Source organism: Leucopleurus acutus (assembly GCF_964270905.1).
Source record: "Leucopleurus acutus genome assembly, chromosome: 20".
Taxonomy (NCBI): Eukaryota; Metazoa; Chordata; class Mammalia; order Artiodactyla; family Delphinidae; genus Leucopleurus; species Leucopleurus acutus.
The window spans coordinates 42,950,850-42,973,140 of record NC_139162.1 but is presented as its reverse complement, the minus strand read 5'-3'; the positions used below and the strand labels follow the sequence as shown (position 1 = coordinate 42,973,140).

At 41.5% G+C, this 22,291-nt stretch overlaps 1 protein-coding gene across 2 annotated transcripts in view; it reads right to left on the bottom strand.

The window, feature by feature from the left end:
• Positions 1-8,575: 8,575 nt before the first annotated feature.
• Positions 8,576-22,291, bottom strand: part of UBA2 (ubiquitin like modifier activating enzyme 2) — a 31,643-nt gene continuing 17,927 nt past the window's right edge. For both annotated transcript variants that reach the window (XM_082863451.1, XM_082863452.1), the window contains exons 10-17: positions 21,763-21,929; positions 19,927-20,020; positions 19,725-19,837; positions 17,169-17,324; positions 15,662-15,758; positions 12,704-12,809; positions 11,000-11,136; positions 8,576-9,445 (exon numbers count right to left, since the gene is read on the bottom strand). In XM_082863451.1, the coding sequence (XP_082719577.1) occupies positions 9,264-9,445; positions 11,000-11,136; positions 12,704-12,809; positions 15,662-15,758; positions 17,169-17,324; positions 19,725-19,837; positions 19,927-20,020; positions 21,763-21,929 (1,052 nt within the window). In that variant the 3' untranslated portion in view covers positions 8,576-9,263. The remainder of the gene's footprint in view (positions 9,446-10,999; positions 11,137-12,703; positions 12,810-15,661; positions 15,759-17,168; positions 17,325-19,724; positions 19,838-19,926; positions 20,021-21,762; positions 21,930-22,291) is intronic.

The window sequence follows — 22,291 nt, the reverse complement described above, 5'->3', positions numbered from 1 at the left end:
CCTCCGCTTCCCGCCGCCGCTCCGGCCGCGCCGCCGCATCGTCCGCCCGAAGCCCGGAGCCCGCCCCGGGACCCCTGGGCGCGGGGCGGGGCCGGCGCCGGGCCGGGGTCGCTCTGCGGGCCACGCGCGGTCCGGGGGCCGCGGCGCTCCGCTCGGTGGCGCGCGCGGCGGAGGAATGTGCGCTCGGAGGCGCCGGGCCGCGTCCCCTCCTCCCTGCGGCTGTGCGGGGGGCGGAGGGACTCCTTTGTGGGGGCAGGAATGCGAGGAAGGAGACGGCGCTGCGGCCTCTGGAATGTGGGGGGAGTGGCGGCGGCGGAGCCGCGGTGTCCGCGCTTCCCGCGAGCTCGGAGGGGCGCGGAGCCTGCGCTGGGCCGCCGGGGCGTGCGGCTTGGAGCTGGCGCTCGAGTGGCGGAGCGGCCAGCTGTGGCGCCGTGGGGCGGGGTGGGGGGGCCCGTGGGCCCGGGCTTCGTTGTGCGCCCCGACCGTCGGGCCTCTGGAAGGATCCGTATCCCCGCGGGCTGAGCTGGAGGCGGCTCCCCCAGTCCCGGCCAGAGAAATATGAGCAGTTGACAAACGTTTCCCACATCCTCCCCCATCTTACTTCCCAGCGTCGCCAGGGTTTCAGGCGCTGGGCCGGACAAGTTCGGCCTTGGGCAGAAGCGCTGCACCCATCCGCCCCAGGACACTGGAGACCACTGCGCGTCTCCAGCAGATGCGACCCCAGGATCTAGCGTGACCCCGAGATCCTAGCGTGTCCCAGGGCCATGTGGCTGCGCACTGGTTTCGGGTGCCCCCACCTGCCTGGTGGGGAAGGCGCCTTGTACTAGGAGCTGGGGCTGGACGGAGACTGGTCCCCAAGGCTGGTCGCCGTTCACAAGCGCCCAAGGCCAGGCGAGGCCGGAAATAGGCCTCGGGCTAAGCCAGGGGGCGGGGAAGCCTCAGTTGTGACCCACGGGCAGTCACCAAGAGATGTGAGGACTCCTCCTTTTTCCAGCACCTGCCCACAGAGGCTTGGGTGAGGCGCCAGTCCTGGGACGGGATAGGGCCTTGTGGCCACATGGTGGGGGTGGGGAACGAGAGGTGACTAGGGCTTTGTCCCCAAAATACAAGCTACAAAGCCCTTGTCATACATTTCAAACAGCTTGTAGGAAAGAAAAGCAAACCATTATCTGTCAGGGCCTGTGGATCCAGGAAAACAACCTTGAGTGGAAGAGTTCTCATTTCCAGGCACCTCCCTCCTCAGAGAATGCCAGGAAGGCACCCACAGTGTCTCAGGGAACAGGAAGCCTGGATGGGGAATGGTCCCGGTGAAGACTGACCAGGGCTCTGGCCTCAACATTGCTGAGGAGCTCACTGTGGCACATTCTCAGCTGTCAGGGGAATAGTGTCCGACCCAACTACTCCTCCCCCCTTCCACCTCTCAGAGCTGGAAGAATTCCAACCCCTACAACCCTGGCTGGGGGGTGGGGAGGCACAGGTAGGGGCAAGTGGTTTGGAGGGAGCAAATATCCGGAGGAGCCATCTGGTGAAAAATGCTCTTCCACTCTGAGAAAGGAAAATACATGAAATCAACAGCAAGGTATTATATTTCTCTGATCACATTATCTACCATTTGTAAATGGAGATATTGGCAAGACTGTGGTGTATATTTGTGTATATTTTACTGGTTATGAGTGTAAGTTGGTACATCCTGTCAGAAAGCGCAGTTTGGTGTTATTAACATCCTCACAAACAAACGAAAACACTCTTGAAAGCAGTCATGTTCCAAGTATCTATTCTAGGCAAGTAATCCCAATGCAGACAACAGTGTACCCACGAAAGTGTTTATCACCTTACTTATGTAATCTAAACAGTCCTACCTAGGATCTCCAGCCTTCTGACAAGGAGCTCAGAGGGAGCTCTCTGCCCTCAAAGGTACTTCTTAAATAACTGTTCCATCCTTTCCTGACCACTTGAGCTTTCAAGACTTAAATAATATACTGGAGTCCAGGGTCAGCTAAAGGACATTACTTACTCTAACAGTAGATAGATAGACAGACAGACAGATAGATAGATAGATAGATAGATAGATAGATAGATAGATAGGATAACAACCACCCACAAACAGGAAGAGAAACAGCCTAAAATATGTTTGCTTTCTCTCTGGCAATCTTGGCAGCTGGGGGTCGTCCCACACCTAAGACAGGAAGATGGTGGCAGCAAAGATGAAAAAGTTGCCAGAGTCCATCAACTCTAGGCTCCTAATCACTATGAAAAGTGGAAAGTACGCCTGAGGTACAAGCCAACTCCGAAAATGATCAGACAAGGCAGGGCAAAACCAGTCATCCTCCACTGAAATGGAAAACTTGTGTCCATCACCACAGTGGCAATAATATTGAGTTGGGCAAAACGGAAAGAAAATACTAGAGAGTTCGCACACTGGCTATCATTGATCTAGGTGATTCTGATATACTTAGAAGCATGCCAAAACAGACTGGTGAAAAGCATGCAAAATTATTCTTTAATAAAATTGGCCAGAGCTCGTTTAAATAAACAAATAAATAAAATATTCGCTGTTCGGGACTTCCCTGGTGGTGCAGTGGTTAAGAATCCGCCTGCCAATGCAGGGGACACAGGTTCGAGCCCTGGTCCGGGAAGATCCCACATGCCGCGGAACAACTAATCCCGTGCACCACAACTACTGAGCCTGTGCTCTAAAGCCCACGAGTGACAACTACTGAAGTCCACGTGCCTAGAGCCTGTGCTCCACAAGAGAAGCCACCGCAATGAGAAGCCCACACACCACAACAAAGAGTAGCCCCCGCTCACCACAACTAGAGAAAGGCCACGCAGCAAAGACCCAACGCAGCCAAAAACAAATAAAATAAAAAAATATTCGCTGTTCCAACATTAGAATAAAGTACTTCTATGAAGTGGGAAATTCATTAAGCAGTTATTTATAAATACCTTTAAAATATTTAATGATGTGGGGAATCCTACCATCATGCCATTAAGTGGATACAAAGTAGGATTCAAAAGCACATGTTCTTATCTATACGTTACCTGAATGTGTCCCAGACCCCATCTCCTTTTGTATCCTCAATAAAGGGTGGGTTTTGATCTCAGTTCGCTGGCTTTCTGCCTGAGAAGCACAATGGGGTGCTCTCTGGCCTTTTTCTTCCTGAGTCCAGGGGTGTGCGTAAAAGATGAACAACCAGCGCTCTGGGGGAGATTTGTACAAATCAGGAGCCCTGATTTGTACAAATGGTCAATTCTAAACTACCAACATGATGTCACTGAACAGACTTGGGAAGAAATGGGTATAATCAGCTCTCAAAAGCTAGTTTGAGCTGGCTCCAATGACCACTGCCTGGGTCCCACTGTTGGAGAAAGAAGTTTCACAACAGAACTGCTGGGTCTCTAGTTCTATCATTCTTTCAACCAGAATCTTCTTTGTCTAGACAAACGGACCAACACTCAGGAGGCTAGAACAGGACATGTTCAATCTAGTCTCACACCAAACCCTGAACCACCATCTTTTCCTTCTAAGGCCCCAGATGCTGATCCTACCCAGACTCTGTCTACACTAATGGTGATTTTTTTTTTTAAGAGAGCCCATTGTCTCACCTTGTAATGAGACCCCCTCATCTGTCTGTAGTGTCCATATTTTCTGGACCCCAATTATGGACAAAATTCCGTGGTTTTCCCACAGTCTTGGGACACACTCAAATGTCAATCAAACATGGACTAAGTAACTTGGGTTATGAGGGAAGGGGGATGGCATGCAGTCAAACACCATATGGAAGAATCGCTGGGATCCACATTTCTTTCCCTCCCCTCAGCTTACAGCAGTATTTACTTTTATAAAATAATTCTTCCTGGGGAGAGCAGAAGTAATCTTTCACCTAAAGCACACTCGTACCTCTCCCAGCTCAGCACCTAGGCGCCAGTCCTCCCATTAACACACAGCACCAGACCCAAGGTGCATGTTCTGCCTAACCCACTGGGAGTTGTGCCCAAAGGGATTTTTTTCATCCCCTTTTCTGAGGCCCAGTTCTTTCTACCAGATTGAGTCCACCACCTTCCCCTGGTCCTAGTTCATCCCTTAGGCCTCTCTGGGGGCACAGAAGTTTCAGAGCATTGACCACTAAAGCCATAGATGGTTGGTTCCCCAATCTAAGAATTAGGGTTAGGATCTGACAATTACAGCTGGCTTCCTCCATCAGGGAGCAAGTGGCCATCTTGGGAGGACCTTCACTTTCCTGCCCTGAAACCTTATCCTGCACTCAGGAATGGGAATTTATGCACAAACTTTACATGGCAAAAACCCCAGCCAGTCTGCATCTCCATGGGGAGGAGCTATTTGGGGATGACCAAATTCCTACAGCCTTTGGAATCACATTTTTGAGCATGAGGTTGGTGTTCATGACTTTCAGTGCTGCTGGAAGCTGCCACTGGGACCAACTGGGAAGCTTGGCAACACACAGGCTGCAGGTCCTCAGATTCTCATTGCTACCTATTGCTGCCTTAAGATGAGATTTGTGCACACCAGCCCTTAGTTTCTTACTGCTTTTAAAGATTTCTACAGGCTGGCAAATTTCGCAAGGTTTTCCAAGAGCAGCATAGTGCAGAGTAGGGATGCAATATGTTTATAGACTGAGTGAATGATGGTATGTACAATGCTTACATTCTGAGAAAGTAAATTTCAGAAGATTTATAAAGTAAATCTTGAGGACCTTCTTGGAGCACTATACATTTTAGTAAAATTTTTGCTCAGCCTTTCCCTGTGTAGTAAGTCATCATTTGCTGCAAGATTTAAAATTCTTGGAGACTTTCCTGGTGGCGCAGTGGTTAAGAATCCACCTGCCAATGCAAGGGACACCGGTTCGATCCTGCTCCGGGAAGATCCCACATGCCACAGAGCAACTAAGCCCATGCTCCCCAACTACTGAACCTGTGCTCTAGAGCCTTCGAGCCACAACTACTGAGCCCACATGCCACAACTACTGAAGCCCGCACGCCTAGAGCCCGTGCTCCGCAACAAGAGAAGCCACCGCAATGAGAAGTCCACGCACTGCAACGAAGAGTAGCCCCCACTCGCCGCAACTAGAGAAAGCCCGCACACAGCAACAAAGACCCAACGCAGCCAAAAATAATAAATAAATTTATTAAAAAATAAGATAGGGCTTCCCTGGTGGCGCAGTGGTTGGGAGTCCGCCTGCTGATGCAGGGGACACGGGTTCGTGCCCCGGTTTGGGAGGATCCCACGTGCCGCGGAGCGGCTGGGCCCGTGAGCCGTGGCCGCTGAGCCTGCGCGTCCGGAGCCTGTGCTCCGCAGCGGGAGAGGCCACGGCGGTGAGAGGCCCGCGTACCGCAAAAAAAAAAAAAAAAAAAAAAAAAAATAAGATAAACTTCTTAAAACTGTTACAGGGAATTCCCTGGCAGTCCAGTGGTTAGGACTCTGTGCTTTCACTGCCGGGGCCGGGTTCCATCCCTGTTCGGGGAACAAAGATCCCTCATGCTGCTTGGCCAAAAATAAATAAATAAATAAAATGTATAAGATATATATATATATATATATATATATATATATATATATATATATATATATATATGCAAGCACAAAGCAGCATCAGAGCCCTATAGTTCAACGCAGTTTATTTAGTGAGAGCAGTTCAAAAGGAGTTCCCTGTGTGCAGAATGCAAATAATGTATTCCCAGTACGAAAGTGTCTATAGAAATACTTCACTAAATATATCTTGCAAAACAATCAAATGGATCCTGGTCCTCAGGAACCCTACTTTAAGATGCAAGGAAATGAGAGATCTTCACCACACCTACAAGCCACAATGACTAGAAACATGTGCCAACAGTTTTTCTTCCCTAATTTCTTTGGGTTTGTAATAGTTTTTGCTTTCTGTATTACAAGAGGCTTAAATTTGCCCATCGTCCTTGGCCATAGGGCAAGTCCCCTTCAGACATATGTGCCATCAATGGGCCATTTTCAGGAACAGGAACATGCACTATGAACCAAACGTTTTCTGGCCGCTTCTAAGTGGACCTTTAATCTCCTGGGAACAATTTGGTCCTCTTCTTAGTTCTCTGGAGGCTCAAATGAAAGACTTCCTCCCAAGTCTCAGCCTAGCGATACGGAAGAGCAAAGCTGATTTCATCAATGCCAACCCAGGAATCGCTGTAACACTTTCTCATTCCATCTGATATTTTTAATAATCTTTATTACCTTTCTGACTTCAATCATAGGATATACTCAATACAAAACTTGAAAAAGAGACAGGCACTAAAGAAAAATACAGAATATATATCTCCACTTTTACTATGAAAGTTTTCAGAGAAAAGTTAGATGGCAGAGTGAACAACGTATATAGGCTCCATCTATATTCAATGTTAATTTTGCTTTTTTTTCTTCCGGTATTATTTGCTGAGCCATTTAAAAGTTGTAGGTATTTTGAGCTTCATCTCTAATGTCACACGAATAAGGACAATGGCCTATATAAGAACATTACCATAGCTACGAAAATAATTCCATTATCACCTAACTTATTCCACTTTCAAATTTCCAATTGTCACAAGAATTGTCATTTATTTTGCACTTGAGTTCTAGAATATCACACATTCTATACTTGTCCAATTATTTCCTCTAAATGTTTAATTTGTTCCTGTACCCCTTCTACTTCCTGTCAGTTGGAAGTCTAGATGCTATATAGAAGTTACTTTTTTTGGGGGGGTGCCTAGGTGGTGTTGTGTTCTTTACATCAACATCTCATCAGTAAGCACATACCAGGTTGTCCCATTAGTGATGCTAGGTTTGATCACTTGATTACAGTGATGACAGATCAGTCCATTGTCAAGACTGAGCTTTTTCCTTTCACGAGTTTTTTATACAGCAACATTTGAGCACTCTGCAAAGGTTCTGTTCTCAGGAGCCTTTTACTAAGGGTTTTGATATCCACTGATGATCTTTGCCTGATTAGTTATTTCGTTAATGGTTCAGGCTCTATATTAAAACACTGAATCCTTTCATGGTACATGCCAAGTACGTGGAATGATCTTTGGGACAATGAACTCTCTAGGTAAACTTGAGTCGCCAGACTGCTCCCAATGAGGCTGGAAGATGGTTTGTCAGACTGTATTTCAGGCTGGAGCTGCCAGGGATACACTATTGTGGAGCCTTGCTTCCAGCCCGCCCACTAAGACCCATGTGGGAAAACCATGAATACAAGGCCAGATCTAAAGTATCTCCACTCTCCAGGGACACAGGAGCAGCTTGAATCTTAGTCTAGTTGAACAAGACACTGTAGTCAGACCTGCTTTGCTGGTAAACCCAGATTTTATAAAAACAAGTAGAAAACGGACAGAAACTGCTGGAAAAGTGGTCACAGAGTTGTTGCAAAGACGACCACCACTGCTCTGCCAAGATAGAAACACACCTCTACAGATCAAACAGGCGTTTAATGCCACATACGTTCAAACGGGAAAGAGAAAGCGAAAGAACGTATACAACCTGCCAGAAATACACTGTTGACAATTGTGTCTAAAAAGGCAGGGTGAAGGGTGAGGTTTTAAGGAATGGAGAGACTTTCAAATTTTCTCCAGAAAGTACAAATTTTCTGGAGAGCTCTTCGGAATACAAATTTCAAAATGGGAGATGATCGTCAGGGACCAACCAGTTAACCAAAACTTGCTTCTGAGAGGTGGTATTCCAGAATATCTCATTTTTATCTGTTACACAGCTCTGTAATTTTGACATTTATTTTTCTGGAGGAAAATGAAACCTCCAAAAAAATCTAGAGGCCAAGTGAACCTCACAGGGTCATAGAGTTGTGGGTGGGAACCCAGCCTGCTTGTAGTTGTCGTATCTGAAGAACGGAAGTCGGTTCATCCTGGAGGCATCAAGCAGCATGCTCCTGTGGGCCGAGTCTTGCTCGCCACGATTTTTCTGAAGGCTTTGATTACATGATGAGTTTACAAATGACAGAGACGAGGAGTAAGCTGGATGGCAGAGTAAGAATTACACAAAGTGGAACAATACAGAGAATTATCAACTTGAAATTTGGCTGACTGTGGCCAAAAACACCAAAGGCAGAGAGGTACAGAACTGGGCAAACAGCTTCATGGGTTTCTGTTACCCAAAAACTCCAGGCACATCTGTGTGACAGCGGCCTAAAGGCCAAGGCCTTCCGAGGTCCGAGACAGAGATGTGAGTACTGCCCCTTCAGCACTGGTGTGGTCACATCTGCTGGCCAGAGTTGGGTTCTGAATGGTACAATGCAAGAAGGGATTTGGATGACCTGGGGACAACCCAGAGTGGAGGAAAGGCTTTCCCCGTGGAGTCTCAAATCGAAGGCTCCAAGTTACTGGGGCCGAGCAAAGATCACTTAAACGTTCTCAACAGAAGGCCAACTGTTTACAATCCGAATGCCATTAAAAGCTTGCTTTCAGAACATACTCACCTGTGGTAAACAGCAGAGGTCTTGTAACCTCCACGTCCGTTTCTGAGTTAATTTTCTAAAAGCAAAGAATATAGCATGCCTGCAGCAAATACAACGTATAAACCCGGCAGAAATGTGAACTGTGCAGGCATGTATAACAAGTATGCAGATGCCATTTATTTGGTCCATAAGTACAGTATAGTCGTATTTGAGTTTTACAAAACATCAAATATAAATAACCTGAAACTGGAACAATACACAAAATTGGCTTCTTACACAGACATACCAGGCAGTACAAGCTGAAAACTTGAGTAAATTAACAACTGTTTTACATTAATATACATAGTGCCAGTTAACATTTAAAAACAAGTTTCAATGCATAGCACTCGATACTTCTTTGAATCTGTTTCAGTCGATTAAGAGTATGAAAATGGTTAGATCTAGGCTAAAAATAATTCTTCTTCTAACCAAAAATAAAGGCATAATATTTATAACCAGGTATCAACTTTACTAAACCACAATATTGTAAAACTGTTAAATGATACCTAAGGGTATTTACATTAAAAAGGCAACATGCATTGTGTTGTTCCATCTCATGACTGGTTATGCACACACTTTGTTCAAAGGGTTTTAAAACTATATTCCTACTTTCAATACAGCATACTGCAATGTTTCTAATAGTTCTAGCAAAATGAATGCTTTCAAAGGGAGCAGAATCATCTTCAAGTCACTGGTGCCAATTTTTTCCCTTTGGAACAAAGGACATAACAAATAACCTGGTTCTGCCCAGAAGGCCTACTGCAGTGAGAGGGTTCTGTTCAGAGGCATTTCCGTTCAATCTAATGCTATAACATCATCAAGCTCCTCTGTCTGCTCTGTGCGTGACTTTTTCGCACTGACATTCTCTTTCTCATCTAATTTCCTCTTGCGACTTCTTTCTTCTTCACTGATGTCGGCATTATTTGAGGGACCTTCTTCATCCGAATCAACTATGAGCACATCATCTTGCTCTTGTGCTTATTTCAGAAAAAAAGGGAAAAAATGGTCAAAAGTGGGGGGTTACTAGCAGCTCACTAAAATTTTACGTATGTGAAAAACTAACTCTTTTAATATACACCAAACTTTAGAATGGCTACCCTTAGGACCTTGGCTTTATACATTACATATTTCCGTAGTGTTTTAATGTTTTCTGTTACAAGCACCTCTTTCTTTTTTAATCAAAACAAAAATTTTAACAAGCATTATATAATTCAAAGGAATTGTTACAGTTCCTTGTTTCTACTTCTCCAACAGAAAAGAGGAGGGTGAATATCCTGATATTCGCAGCAGTGGTAGTAATAAACAACAACATATACGTAGCACTTACAACATGCCAGGAACTGTTCTGAGCACTTCACATATACAACTCATTTAATCATCACAACCACCGTATAAAGAAGATAACATTATTATCCATTTTCCAGAAAAGGAAACTGAGGCAGAGGCTTGCCCATGGTCACACAGTAGCAGAGGATGAGGTCAGGATTCAAACCTGCAGAGTGGGGCTCTACAGTGTATGCTCTTAACCCTACACTACGGTTGGTTTTGTGTCACCCATCTCCCACCACTGCACTAAATCAAAGGCAGAACACCTACCTTACTCATTGCTAGAGCCTCCAAAACCTATCCACAGCAGTGCATCAATAAATGCACATTTCAAATTATGATTTTTGAAAAACTACCAGTCCTTTCCTTAAAGGAGGATGATGAACCTTTCTATTTTCAGAGGGGGGAAAAGGTCATGAACCCATGGCCCACACACTCTGGACTACCTCAAAGTCCATCTTTACAACTCTCAGAGAATATGAAAACCAAGGAACCACCATATTCCAAAGAACACCAAAGACACAGGGTCAAAGAAATGAAAACAAACAAGTGAAAAAGTAGTAACGAGAGACTGTGAGAGTGAGAGTGAGAGTGAGAGAGTGAGAGAGAGAGAGAGAGAGAGAGAGAGAGAGAGAGAGAGAGAGAGAGAGAGAGAGAGAGAGAGAGAGAGAGAGAGAGAGAGTTGGGGTGGGGTGAGGCAGGTAGTAAACGTTTACATTAGAGCACAGTAAAGCACCAACACTGAACACCCAGGAAAAGAAAGCTTCTGGTGCACTTTACCGAAGTCACGCTGGTTCTGAGAAAACTGTGAAATGCTAAAATGTTATACTTACCAAGCATCTGTTCACTCAAAATAGTTAGATGCACTGATTTACTGCCCCCACGAACAGGCATACAAAATCCAAAACTACTACTACTAAGAATGAGCCATCTTTATACACCAGTAAACTGACATTTCCAGGCGTAAAAACAAACGAACAAAAAAATAAAGTGTCTATTTTCCATAAAAATTTTACCCAGTCTTAAATATCTTCATGGTTCATACATTCAAAGCTTCATTAAAACAATGCCAAACCAACACACACCTCTAGTAGTCCTACGGAGTTCTACTTTATGGTCAACATTCATAAAATAATCAGTTTGTTCTAAATAGTCATGCTTGGTGGGTAAATTAACAACCTGCTGGCCGGGGGGCCATGACTCACCTGTGGATGTGGAAGGCTGAGCTCCATCGTCACTGCCATTGGTTATGCTTTTGGCAGCATCTTCAGCTTGCTTGGGCCCCACTTTTTCTGGGGCATCACCAACAACTTCAAATTCAACATCCTTTCCTAGGTCTTCACTGTAAGAGAACCATGTACTATAACACTGGACCACTGCTATACTACTTACAAAAGCAAAGGCACACCAGACAGAAACTGTCCTCAAAGCTCAAAAAGTGTATACTACGTACACACCAAATATTTGGATTCTGATTTTCAAAGAGTTTTAAAAAAGACTATAACAGATTTTTATGATAATTCAAAACTCTAATTCAAATGGTCAATAACATCGCACTTTCAATTCAGGGAAAGGGTTTTTTAAAAAAATGTTAAGTAACTTTTATTGCTAAAGCAGAAAATGAGTTGGAAACTGTGAGGCCTGATGTAATTCTTAGGCATTATTTCTTCAGCTACTAGGTGAAAAGATTCTATACACTGTACTCTGATCTTGACCAGAGTAATTTAGTGTTTGGGGGTAGAGTTACATGGATTCTCGGTTTTCTCCCCATCTTTACAGGCAGCACCCTGCTTTTGTAATGAGTTCCCAAAAACATGTATAAAAGTTTAATGCATGAAAGTCAAACAAAAGACTTACATGTTATAAGGGGGGTTCTGTTCCCAGAGAGCTAAAAAATATGATAAAAAAAACCCTAATTATGCCTCCTTTTTTAGACACCATGTGATATATTTCCATTTTATTGTACATGTCCTTTCACAACTGAACACAAGCACACCACTAACATCCAACTGGTGTCTAATCGAGGCCAGATATCACTCCCTAGCGATATCTACCTTTCACTCAATTGTCTCATTTTATACTAATAACCCACATTCAGTTTTTCCTGTCATTTTATGCTTTTTATAAACTAAGTATATATATAATACTCTCCAAACAACTACACAAGTTCTAAATGTTTGGATATATAGATAGCAACATTGGCAAAAAACATGTGGATGCAGGTGGCAGCCTTTGCGTTTTGTTAGATGCTACCTAAAGTAATGAGTCAGGGTGCAGTTTAAGGGTATCAACGAGCATGTTACCTCATTCAGCAGATAAACACACCAAAGTGGAGGACCATCTGTATTTAAATTGTGTTACATATGTGCAAATATCCTGTAATGCAAGCACTTTGGATGTTTTTTTATAAAGTGGGCAGGATATAAAATCAAATAAAAAGAAAAAAATACATGACTCAGGAATCTATATAGGATAAATTTTAATGCTCTCTTGTTACTGTTCCAGATCACAATGAAATACTTGTTTTATGGGAGAAATATTTCTTTCTTCCGAATCATCTTTAAAACTAATTAAAATTTTTTATTCTAGTTCAATTATCAAAATGAATGCACCCTTGATTATAACTATTCAAACACCCGAATTTCTACCCTCTCTAGGTCTTTCTGATCAGCCACCACTGATGAGTTAGTTAACCCTTAAACATTTCTTGCTTATCCCTTTTCTTTCTGGATTCTCAGATTTTTCTGTAGGTCAAACCTCAGGGAACTTAGCGGCCAACTTGAGCATATACATGGTGCAGCTTCAAATGAACAGTAAGGTTTAAAGGTAAGAAAACATTTTCTCTCCACTTTATCTTAAGTTTGTATATTCAAATAACTTCTTACACTTAAAATATTAATAGTTCCTACCTATGAAGGATGTTGATCAATAAAGTGTAGTCCTGAAGGAAGTCGTCTGCTTGAAGCCGGCTCCCATTTCTAATTCCAAATTCTGATAACTTCTTGTGATTATTAGCTAGAAAATTTGAAAGAAATTTAGATGCTTTAGTTATATGTCCGTGGAGCAGTCACTTTAATTTTTAAAAGGTAAACCCCCTGCTATAAGCTGAGCTCTATCTCCCGAAAATTCGTACACTGAAGCTCTAACACCAGTGCCTCAGAATGTGGCTATACTTCGAGATGGTGCTTTTTAAACAGGTGATTAAGTTAAAATGAGGCTGTTGGAGTGGACCCTAATCCAATCTAATTGGTATCCTTAGAAGAAGCCAAGGAGGGAGGCCTCAGGAGAAACCAAACCCATCGACTCCCCCCACCCTCCCAACACTTTGATCTTAAGAGTTCTAGCCTACAGAAATAGGAGAAAATAAATGTTATTTAAGTCCTTGTCTGTGTATTTTGATATGGCAGCCCTAGTAAACTAGTCCACTAAAGTATTACTCACTTAGGTACTCAGCCCTGAAAACTTAACTACCAAAATTACTTCAAGGGAACCAAACTGTGAGAAGTTCTGAGAACCTTCTCCCCTTGAAACCTAATTAATCTGGAATCCTACAGGAGTCAGTGACAACTTTTAGAATTGTTCAAAATATACTCTATTTCTAAAGAGGTTATCCACAGAAATGCCAACAAACTACTTTTAGCAAATTTTACAATTCAGAAGTATGAGGAAACTTTATTTCAATGAATTTTTCAACATAAATTTTCAACATTTCTCAATGGACAGACAGCAGGGTCTCCAAAAACTAATAATTCCAACTTAGTTCTCTCTTCCACATGTCATTTCTACTTCATCTGAATATCCCCAGCATGTAGCCCACCATGCTTAGCATCTACTAGCACTCAATAAGCCTTTGCTACATGGATTATAAATACCCCAATGAAGAACAATCTCTCCAACCAAACTTTTGGTGTCACCACCTCCTCCTACCTATTCTAGGGCCATCCTGCCTTAACTATCCTTTCTCTCCTGCATGTTCAAATGCTCCTCTCTCCTGACCTGTAAAAGCACTCAAGTTTCATTTACAAACTGCTTCCTCATTTAGCTGCCAATTTACACTCTCCCCTCACAACACTCAGTCAGCTTTACTGAGTATCTGCTCTGTGTCTACAGACTGTGTATAACCTGTTGACCTACAGCCACCATGCCTGGCACATACTAAGTAAACTGTATTTTAAATTCTACTTATGTTTAAATTTACATAATTTTTTACATAATCTAACAATCTTTTGCGTTCTTAATTTTTATTTCTTATTTTACCTTTTTGGTCTCCCTGGAATGTCTCTGGAAAATAGTTTCTATCCAGACTTCCATCCCCAAGCCCTTTCACACTAAAACTCCCCAGTCCAACATGTTCAAAAGGGAACCCAGTCACTGAGCATTCTATCCTGGTGAATTAGCATCACCTCTGAAGCCAGAGTCTTGGCAACAGTTCTGTCCAAGCCTAACAATGTTACTCTTCTTCACCTGTGCTCTAAATTCTGCCTCTGCAAATCTCAAATCTGCCATTTGCTTCTGCCTTAGTAAAAATCCCTCACTTCCCTCCATTTTTTTCTGACTCCCTGCCTCTATCTACTCTTACATCCTTATCTCACCCCCCTGCAGATTATACTACAAGGTAACTGTATTACTTCCCTGCTTAAACCCTGGTGGGAGCAGGATATTGGGGGAGGAGGAAGACAAATAGACATTACACATATGACACAGCGAATCCTCCAGCTGCACAGTCACTGCCAACCCCACAGCACCCCACCTTCCAGTGAAACAAAATACCTGGCCATTCCTAAAGCTTTTACATTGCTTCATAAGTTTATGCCTTTGTAGATGCTGTTCATTCTGCCCAAATGCAGACTCTCCCCTCTCAGCTCTTCTTCAAGAACTGGCCCATGAGTCCTCTTTCTCCTGTGACACCCCCCCACCGACCCTCCTTTTACAAAGCTTCAATTCAAACTTTGTACACTTTCTCTCTATAGTATTTCTGAGACGGCACTAAATCTACTTGTTGATAATCCCTCCTCTCCTTCTAGGCTGTAAGCACTTCAAGCCAGGGACAATTATCTTATTCATCTTTGAATTACGAATATCTATGACTATGCCTGCAATACAGAAGGACTCCAAACATATTTGAATAAATGCTCTCTCACCCTCAGTAGCACAAGTATTTTGTGGAAAAGGACCACATTTAAGCCACTGAGATTCTTGACCAGTTTCCATTTTTAAGGTCCTAGCCTTTAAAAGAGACAGATGGCTAGAATGGGGCTTAAATATTCAACTAGACTCTTAAAACAGATTATGACCCAGCCAAAACGCAACCTCCAATTACTCATGACCTAATATCCCCAAATTAAATATTCAACTAGACTCTTAAAACAGATTATGACCCAGCCAAAACGCAACCTCCAATTACTCATGACCTAATATCCCCAAATTTCTTAACAAGGAGCTATAGCCAAAAAGAATCCTGACACTCCCCGTCAGGACAAATGAGGTGTGGGAACTTCTAAGTCCAATCAGATTGACCAGTGTGGTCTGAAGGAGGCACAACCACAACACAATTCTCATTTAGAAAGCTTAAACAGAAACTAATGCATTACACCTTATATAACAAATACATTAACAAAAGGGATGAACTGCTTAAACTTCCGAAAAGCAAAGCCAAGAAAACCAAAACTGGGCACTGATTTCAGCAATACTCTCTGCTCTATATCACGAGCAGGCTATCAAGGCTTCCCCACTCTTGGACAAACATCACCCCTGTCACCTGAGGTACTGAGTACCATATGTAGTGAATGGATAAACTAACATGCACTCCTTCACACAGGCAGTCTGCATCCAAATGAGGGGGAGTGAACACAGGCCATGTATAATACCTTCTGTCTCTCCCTCTTCTGAAGATATTAGGATTGTTCCTTTTCCATCTTCAATTTGGACATCTGGTGCTACCATAGCAAATTTTTCTTTCACTATCTATAAGAAAAAAAAAGATTCAGAATATTAACATATGGAATTAAAGACCATAAAAAGCCTAGACTTTTTTTTTCATAAAGGCTCTTAACTTTCCCCTTCCATTGGAAATGAGCCAAGTTGCTCTTCAAGGTACCTTAGGGCAAGCAGGAAAGCAATGGGAATGTACCCAATTATCTCATGCCCATGTTCCATCCCCATGTTTGACCACTGATAAAGATCAGGTAAAACTTCCTCCAGATGGGGACTGAGAACTCCTTGGCTGGCTTTGGTATTTTGTCGTTCCCAGCAGATTAGGTACTAAGCTAGACACTTGACATATTTTATCTTAGTCTCTATTCCAAACCCGTACTGACAGATGTTTTATAGATGAAATATTTCTCATCAATCTGATCCTCAGATAAACAGACTTCCCCTTCCCAAGTTCCATCTCTAAATTCAGAGACGGATCAGGAGTGATAATACTGTTAAATCCTACCTGATCCTATAAAACAAACAAATAAACAGAAAAACCAAACAATGGAGGAACTCTCTAAAGGTTCAATAGTGGAATTACCTTTAGCTCAAGAATGAGTAGATACCAACTATAATCGTTTCTTTCCTAAGAAAGAAGATGGGGCAACCACCCTCCAGTATATCAAGTCCTGCTGCTTCCCCATCCAAAACATAAGCTCAAATCAACCCGCCCTGTGTAACCATTTCTGGGAGAAAGGCCATTCATTCTCAAGCAGCCATTAGGGCCACGTCAGGAGATATATAAATATGTAGCACTATGATGGACATAATCAGAGGAACTATCTGAAATGATCCCCAAAGTGGGAAGTGGAACCCATTCAGGCCATTTTTTAAATCTTTCCTAATTTAAAAAAAACTAGGAGGAACTGAAGGACCAAGCTATAGAACCAGACCATATCCTAACCCTCCATTTCTCACTCCAGAGCTCTACAGGTGAATCCAAGTGTGCAAACGATGCACCTTCTCAGGGGCTAACTTAACATATCAGAATCAGGACCGTCACTAGATCACGTAAGGATACCTCCTATCTGCCAAAAGAATACAGAATTTACACACTGCCTGAGAAACAAAGAACTTGCTTACTAAGATCCTGTGCCACCAATGTACCACCTGTGCTCCATATTCTAGCCAAAAACACCTATTCCCTTCTGGGATGTGAAGCACATATTCTGGAACCACAGACAGGAAAGACAACAGGACCCAGATGGTAAACAACCCAGGATGCCAGAGCAACACACCTCAGTAATTAGGGTAATTATCTGGCTTTTAGTTTGTTATCACAGTAACACTGTAAAAGGCAAAAGGGGACTTGTTTTTTCTTATAAAAAGAAAAATGAACAACCTTTCTTATAAAAAGAAAAATGAACAACCAGGAAGAGAACTAGGTCCTGCACTTACCTTATCTTGTAAGGTGAGAACAGTCACTTTATGGACGTTCAGCCGCACAGTCACCTCTGGCTTGCTGGCACATACGTAACAATTAGGGTTGGGAGGATCCAGTGCACAAGGCACAAGGAGCTTCTTTCTTGGGTTTGGTTGTTTATTCAAAAAAATCTTTGGGAAAAAAAAAAACACAAGCAAAAATCAGAAATTTGAGTCATGATTTATATACCATACAGTGTTCACTTAAATACTCCCTTCCAGAAGGAAAATCAAGACCTTTTGTTTTTTTTAAAAAAAGTTTGAGTATGTACTTATTTATTTGTTTATTTATTTATTTATGGCTGTGTTGGGTCTTCATTGCTGCGTGCGGGCTTCCTCTAGTTGTGGCGAGCGGGGGCTACTCTTCATTGTGGTGGCTCCTCTTGTTGCGGAGCATGGGCTCTAGGCATGTGGGCTTCAGCAGTGGTGGAACATGGGCTCAGTAGTTGTGGCTCGCGAGTTCTAGAGCGTAGGCTCAGCAGTTGTAGCACACGGGCTTAGCTGCTCCATGGCATGTGGGATCTTCCCAGACCAGGGCTTGAACCCGCGTTCCCTGCATTGGCAGGCAGATTCTTAACCCATGCGCCACCAGGAAAGTCCCAAAACCTTCTTAAGAGACTGATTTTTCCAACCTTCTTTTTAAATTATCTACCTTGTAAATAAGGCTGAGCTTACTGAAAAGAAATCTCCGTGTACTGAAGACTCTATATAGATTATTCTGCAAACTAATTTAGCATGAATAAGGGCCTAACCATACTTGTCTCTGGTACCATCATTAAATCAGTTTTGGGGTTCCTTCCTAGTGGTTATTCTTATCAACTTTAAGCCAACTTCTAACAAGACCAATACACTAATTTCTCTAATTAATGATAATGCTTTCGTAGATATATGGAACAAATGTGCTGCCTTTTTTTCAAATTTTCAGATGACTATGATATTAACATTTACATAATTAAAGGAAAAATAATGTATGCCTGGCCCTATTACTATTTCCCTAATACGCAAACAAAAAAATAATAAGAACCAAGGGAAAAAAAAAAAACTGCACTGAAGTTACAAATGTCAGAACATTGGAAACTGATACACAAATTCTCATCGTGGAATTACCATGTAGTATGGTATCTGCTAAGATGAATTAACTCTAAAGAAGAACCCCATCAATTCCCCGAAGCTTAAAGAAGTAAATCCCTTGACAGGCATTAAGTGCTAGGAAGAGCCCTACTGTAGCCTCTCCCCACAATAAATACTAGGCATATACATTTGTACTGTCAGGGCTGGAAGCAGGGTACAATGAGAGAACAGACTTATTTGATCTTGATCTTCACTGGGAAGGTAGAAATGAACAGTAATAAAAACAATTGCTAACACTACTAATACTCAGGCTAACACTATTATTAAACTATCCTGGCATTCATTTATAAATGTGAACAAATGAAGCCCGGACATACAGGTATCATTAGCCCAAGAGAAGAAGAGAGATAAGAAAGCAAAGAAATGGAAAGGATGTTACAGAAGAAAGTAGACACTTGTTCAGGCTGCTATAAAAAGGTAGAAATCAAAAAATATATAGTTCTTATAAATTAAAAACATGACAACCAAAATAAAAATTTAAATAGAAAACTGAACCTAGATGGCAGGTTCACTGATCATATGAGTCTACATTCCCTCACCCTGAAATTTCACGGAAACAGTAAAAGGTATTTTAAGAGTGCATTAATAATGGCACTGGGTGGCTTCCCTGGTGGCACAGTGGTTAAGAATCTGCCTGCCAATGCAGGGGACATGGGTTCAAGCCCTGATCCTAGAGCCCGTGCTCCGCAACAAGAGAGAAACCACCGCAATGAGAGGCCCGTGCACTGCAATGAGGAGTGACACCCGCTCACCGCAACTAGAGAAAGCCCGTGCACACAGCAACGAAGACCCAATGCAGCCATAAATAAATGAATAAATAAAATTTTAAAGACTAAATAAATAAAATTAAACACAAAATCATCTCTGAAGAAACACACCTTCAATAGGTCCTTAAAGAATTATCACAGATATAGTTTTAACAAATACTAATTGCTTTTTTAAAAAATCATGTATCACATAAGCAAACAAAACACTATGAGAGAGATCTAGCAGATGACTGTAAACTCATCCATAAAGATTTCAGACATAAACATGATCAAATATAAGTTTAAAATAAAAAAGAGTGACAAAAAATGACTGAAGAACAGGGGACTATAAAATAACCAAATAGAATTTTAAACCAGAGAACTCTTAGAACTGAAAAACAATTGAGAAAAGTTAATATAAGGACTCACACAATGAGTTCTTCCAAGGAATCAGTAAAACTAGAAATGTTAGAAGCAAACTAGCTTCTGCAAATGTGCCAAAAATAAGAGAAGCAAATGTGTTTTCCTTTTTGTTATAATTTCCAGGAAGCTTTCTTAAACATGCAACTCACAAAGTAACTTGAATAATTACTTTTCCACTGCTTTAAACCAATTTTATTGTTTTAATTTAAAAATTGCAAATAGAAACACTCACTGTTCTACACTGGTCTATTTTTCCTGATAAAATCTTCAATCCTTCCAATACTATCAACCCAGCAATCACTGCATTAGTAGTAGCGATAGCAGGAATAATGTTCCCTGCCATTGCTGGAAAAAAAAAAAAAAAAAAAAAGTTTAGCTGTTAAAAAAAAACCTTAGAATTTTAGATGATACAACTGAAGTACAAAAAAACTCACATTTGATATCAAATCTGCTCTTCATATTCATACTGAAAATATGCATCCTGAGGTTTGCAGCAGAGGTGACGAAATCCATTGCAGATGGGTCATCCTGCCAATAATTTAAACAATTTAACAAGTCTCCCCACAAATTTACTCATTTGGCTAGTATTTCTTTCAGAACAGCAGTTTCACACATTTATAACAAGTCAACTAGAACAACAGATGGCCTCTCTGGATGAGAAGGGGGCAGGGGCTCATCATCAGCTCCTGTGATCCAGGAATGTGGTCTTACCAACAGCCAGCAGGTTCTAGGAATTCACTCCTGCTTAAACAAATGCACTGGAGACTAAGGGTATAGACCAGAATACCAATTCCATTTATTGATTGTGGCAATCCTTCCCTGGGTCCATCAGTCAACAATAAGGTTGTTTGACAAGTACAGACCCCAGGGAACACAAGCTGTTTTGAGAAAGCTATTTCATTGAAGCCTCAGAAACAGCTGAACTACTCCTTTTGGCTTTCCTTCTCCAAACTCCCTTCATGTACTCCACAGACCTATACTGTTTCTTTTCAGATGTGGCAGGACAATAATTTTCCCTTTACAACTTCTGTTCTTCCTGAGCCTATATCCTAGTCTAATTAGATTTCAGCAAGGTTTCCGGCTTTGAACTGAGAAGAAACTATCGTAGCCCATAATTCAGAAACACCGAAGTATAAAAGAAAAAGCATTGATAGGACGTGGGTTCTTTACATACTTATTTGGCTGGCTATGTAACCACAGGCAAATAAACCTCCCTGACCCAATATTCATTAATCTGTTAAATAGGGAAAAATATATAAACATCTTGTAAGGTTGTGGTGAGGATTAAATATGATTATTTAAGAGTACCCAACACAGTGTCCATCAGGTACTTCCCCAGGCAATTGGCTTATCACACCCATTAGTTTCAGAGTTTACTCACAGAGGCTAACAATTCACAGTTCCAAGTTTTGTTATGTAGCCCCTGTGTATAGATGAAAACCTCCCAAACCACTAGTGTAACAGTAACAATGAAAAAAAAAATTTTTAAGTTACTCCTCATAGCACACAAACTCTAAAGACTAATGTTTACAAGACTCCCCCAATCTAAATTTACCAGCTTTATTTCAGATGACTGATTCAACCCATCTCAAAATTTGCACATAAAGTTACCTTAGTTTTCTTAAACTGATCAAACTTTTCTCCCTACTTTAAAACTCACAGCAAATCTTTACCAATATATGAACATACAGACTTTATCAGATAAATCATTTACAGCCACAGAAAATATTGACTACAATTAAAAATAAGTAAACTCACCAAATTTCAAAATGTAACATTTAACTGCAAAATACTTTTAAATATTGTTTTAACCTGTAAGAAAAACTACATCTCATTTTTCAATTGAGAAGTCTCTCAGACTTTTAAGAGTTAAAAGGCAATTTTACTACTCTCAAGGCCAAATTAGGCCTATGAGCTGTTGTCTCCAAAAAGATATTATGACTTCTATTAACAAATCTCTATTACGTAAGAAGTTCTCTTAAGCCTATTTGCTTAAGTCAGATAAACAGTTTACTCCATTAAAGTCACATTTATAAACCATGAACACTTGAGAATCTAAAATGAGGTTTTATGATATTGCTTAAATTCACATATAGAAAATTCATCGTTCAATGTAGTAATTAGAGATGAAAACATCCAAACAAAAATCAACATGTCCTCAAAATCTGGTAGAATAAACAATATCCCCAAATTACTAGGTTCTGGTACAGCTCAAGAACTAAAATATACATTTGATATACAAGTAATTGCCCCACATTTTCAAAACAAACCTTGTCCCATATAAGCTCAGCTCCATCTCCCTTTTCTGCTAAATGAACTCTCAAAGTCTCAATGCTCTTTGAAAAAAGACGTGCATAGCTCTTCACATCTAGAACTTGCTGGTCTCTCAGACCTAACTGTGGTTCATTTTGTTGATCTGATGCATTGGTTTCTTCTCCTAAAGAAAAAAATATTAGAAATTTCACTATTAACATCATTCCTCTACTCTGTTTAACAATTCAATACCCGACAATAAGAAAATCAAATAATATGAAACAAATTCCATTAAAGTAATTATCACTATGATACACTTATGTGTACAAGAAAATCTCTAATATTGATATGGGAAAGGTGCAAGACTGTTTCAGAACTTCATAAGGAGATTACTAGAGGATTCAAGAATATAATGTAGATAAGATAATAATCACTATGCCCAGAACATAGTTAGCATTCAGTACGCGGAAGCTATTAGAGCAATAATTGAATTGGGCCATAAAGTGACGTATCTCTTACTGTAGATAACTGTAGAAAACTGCTCCA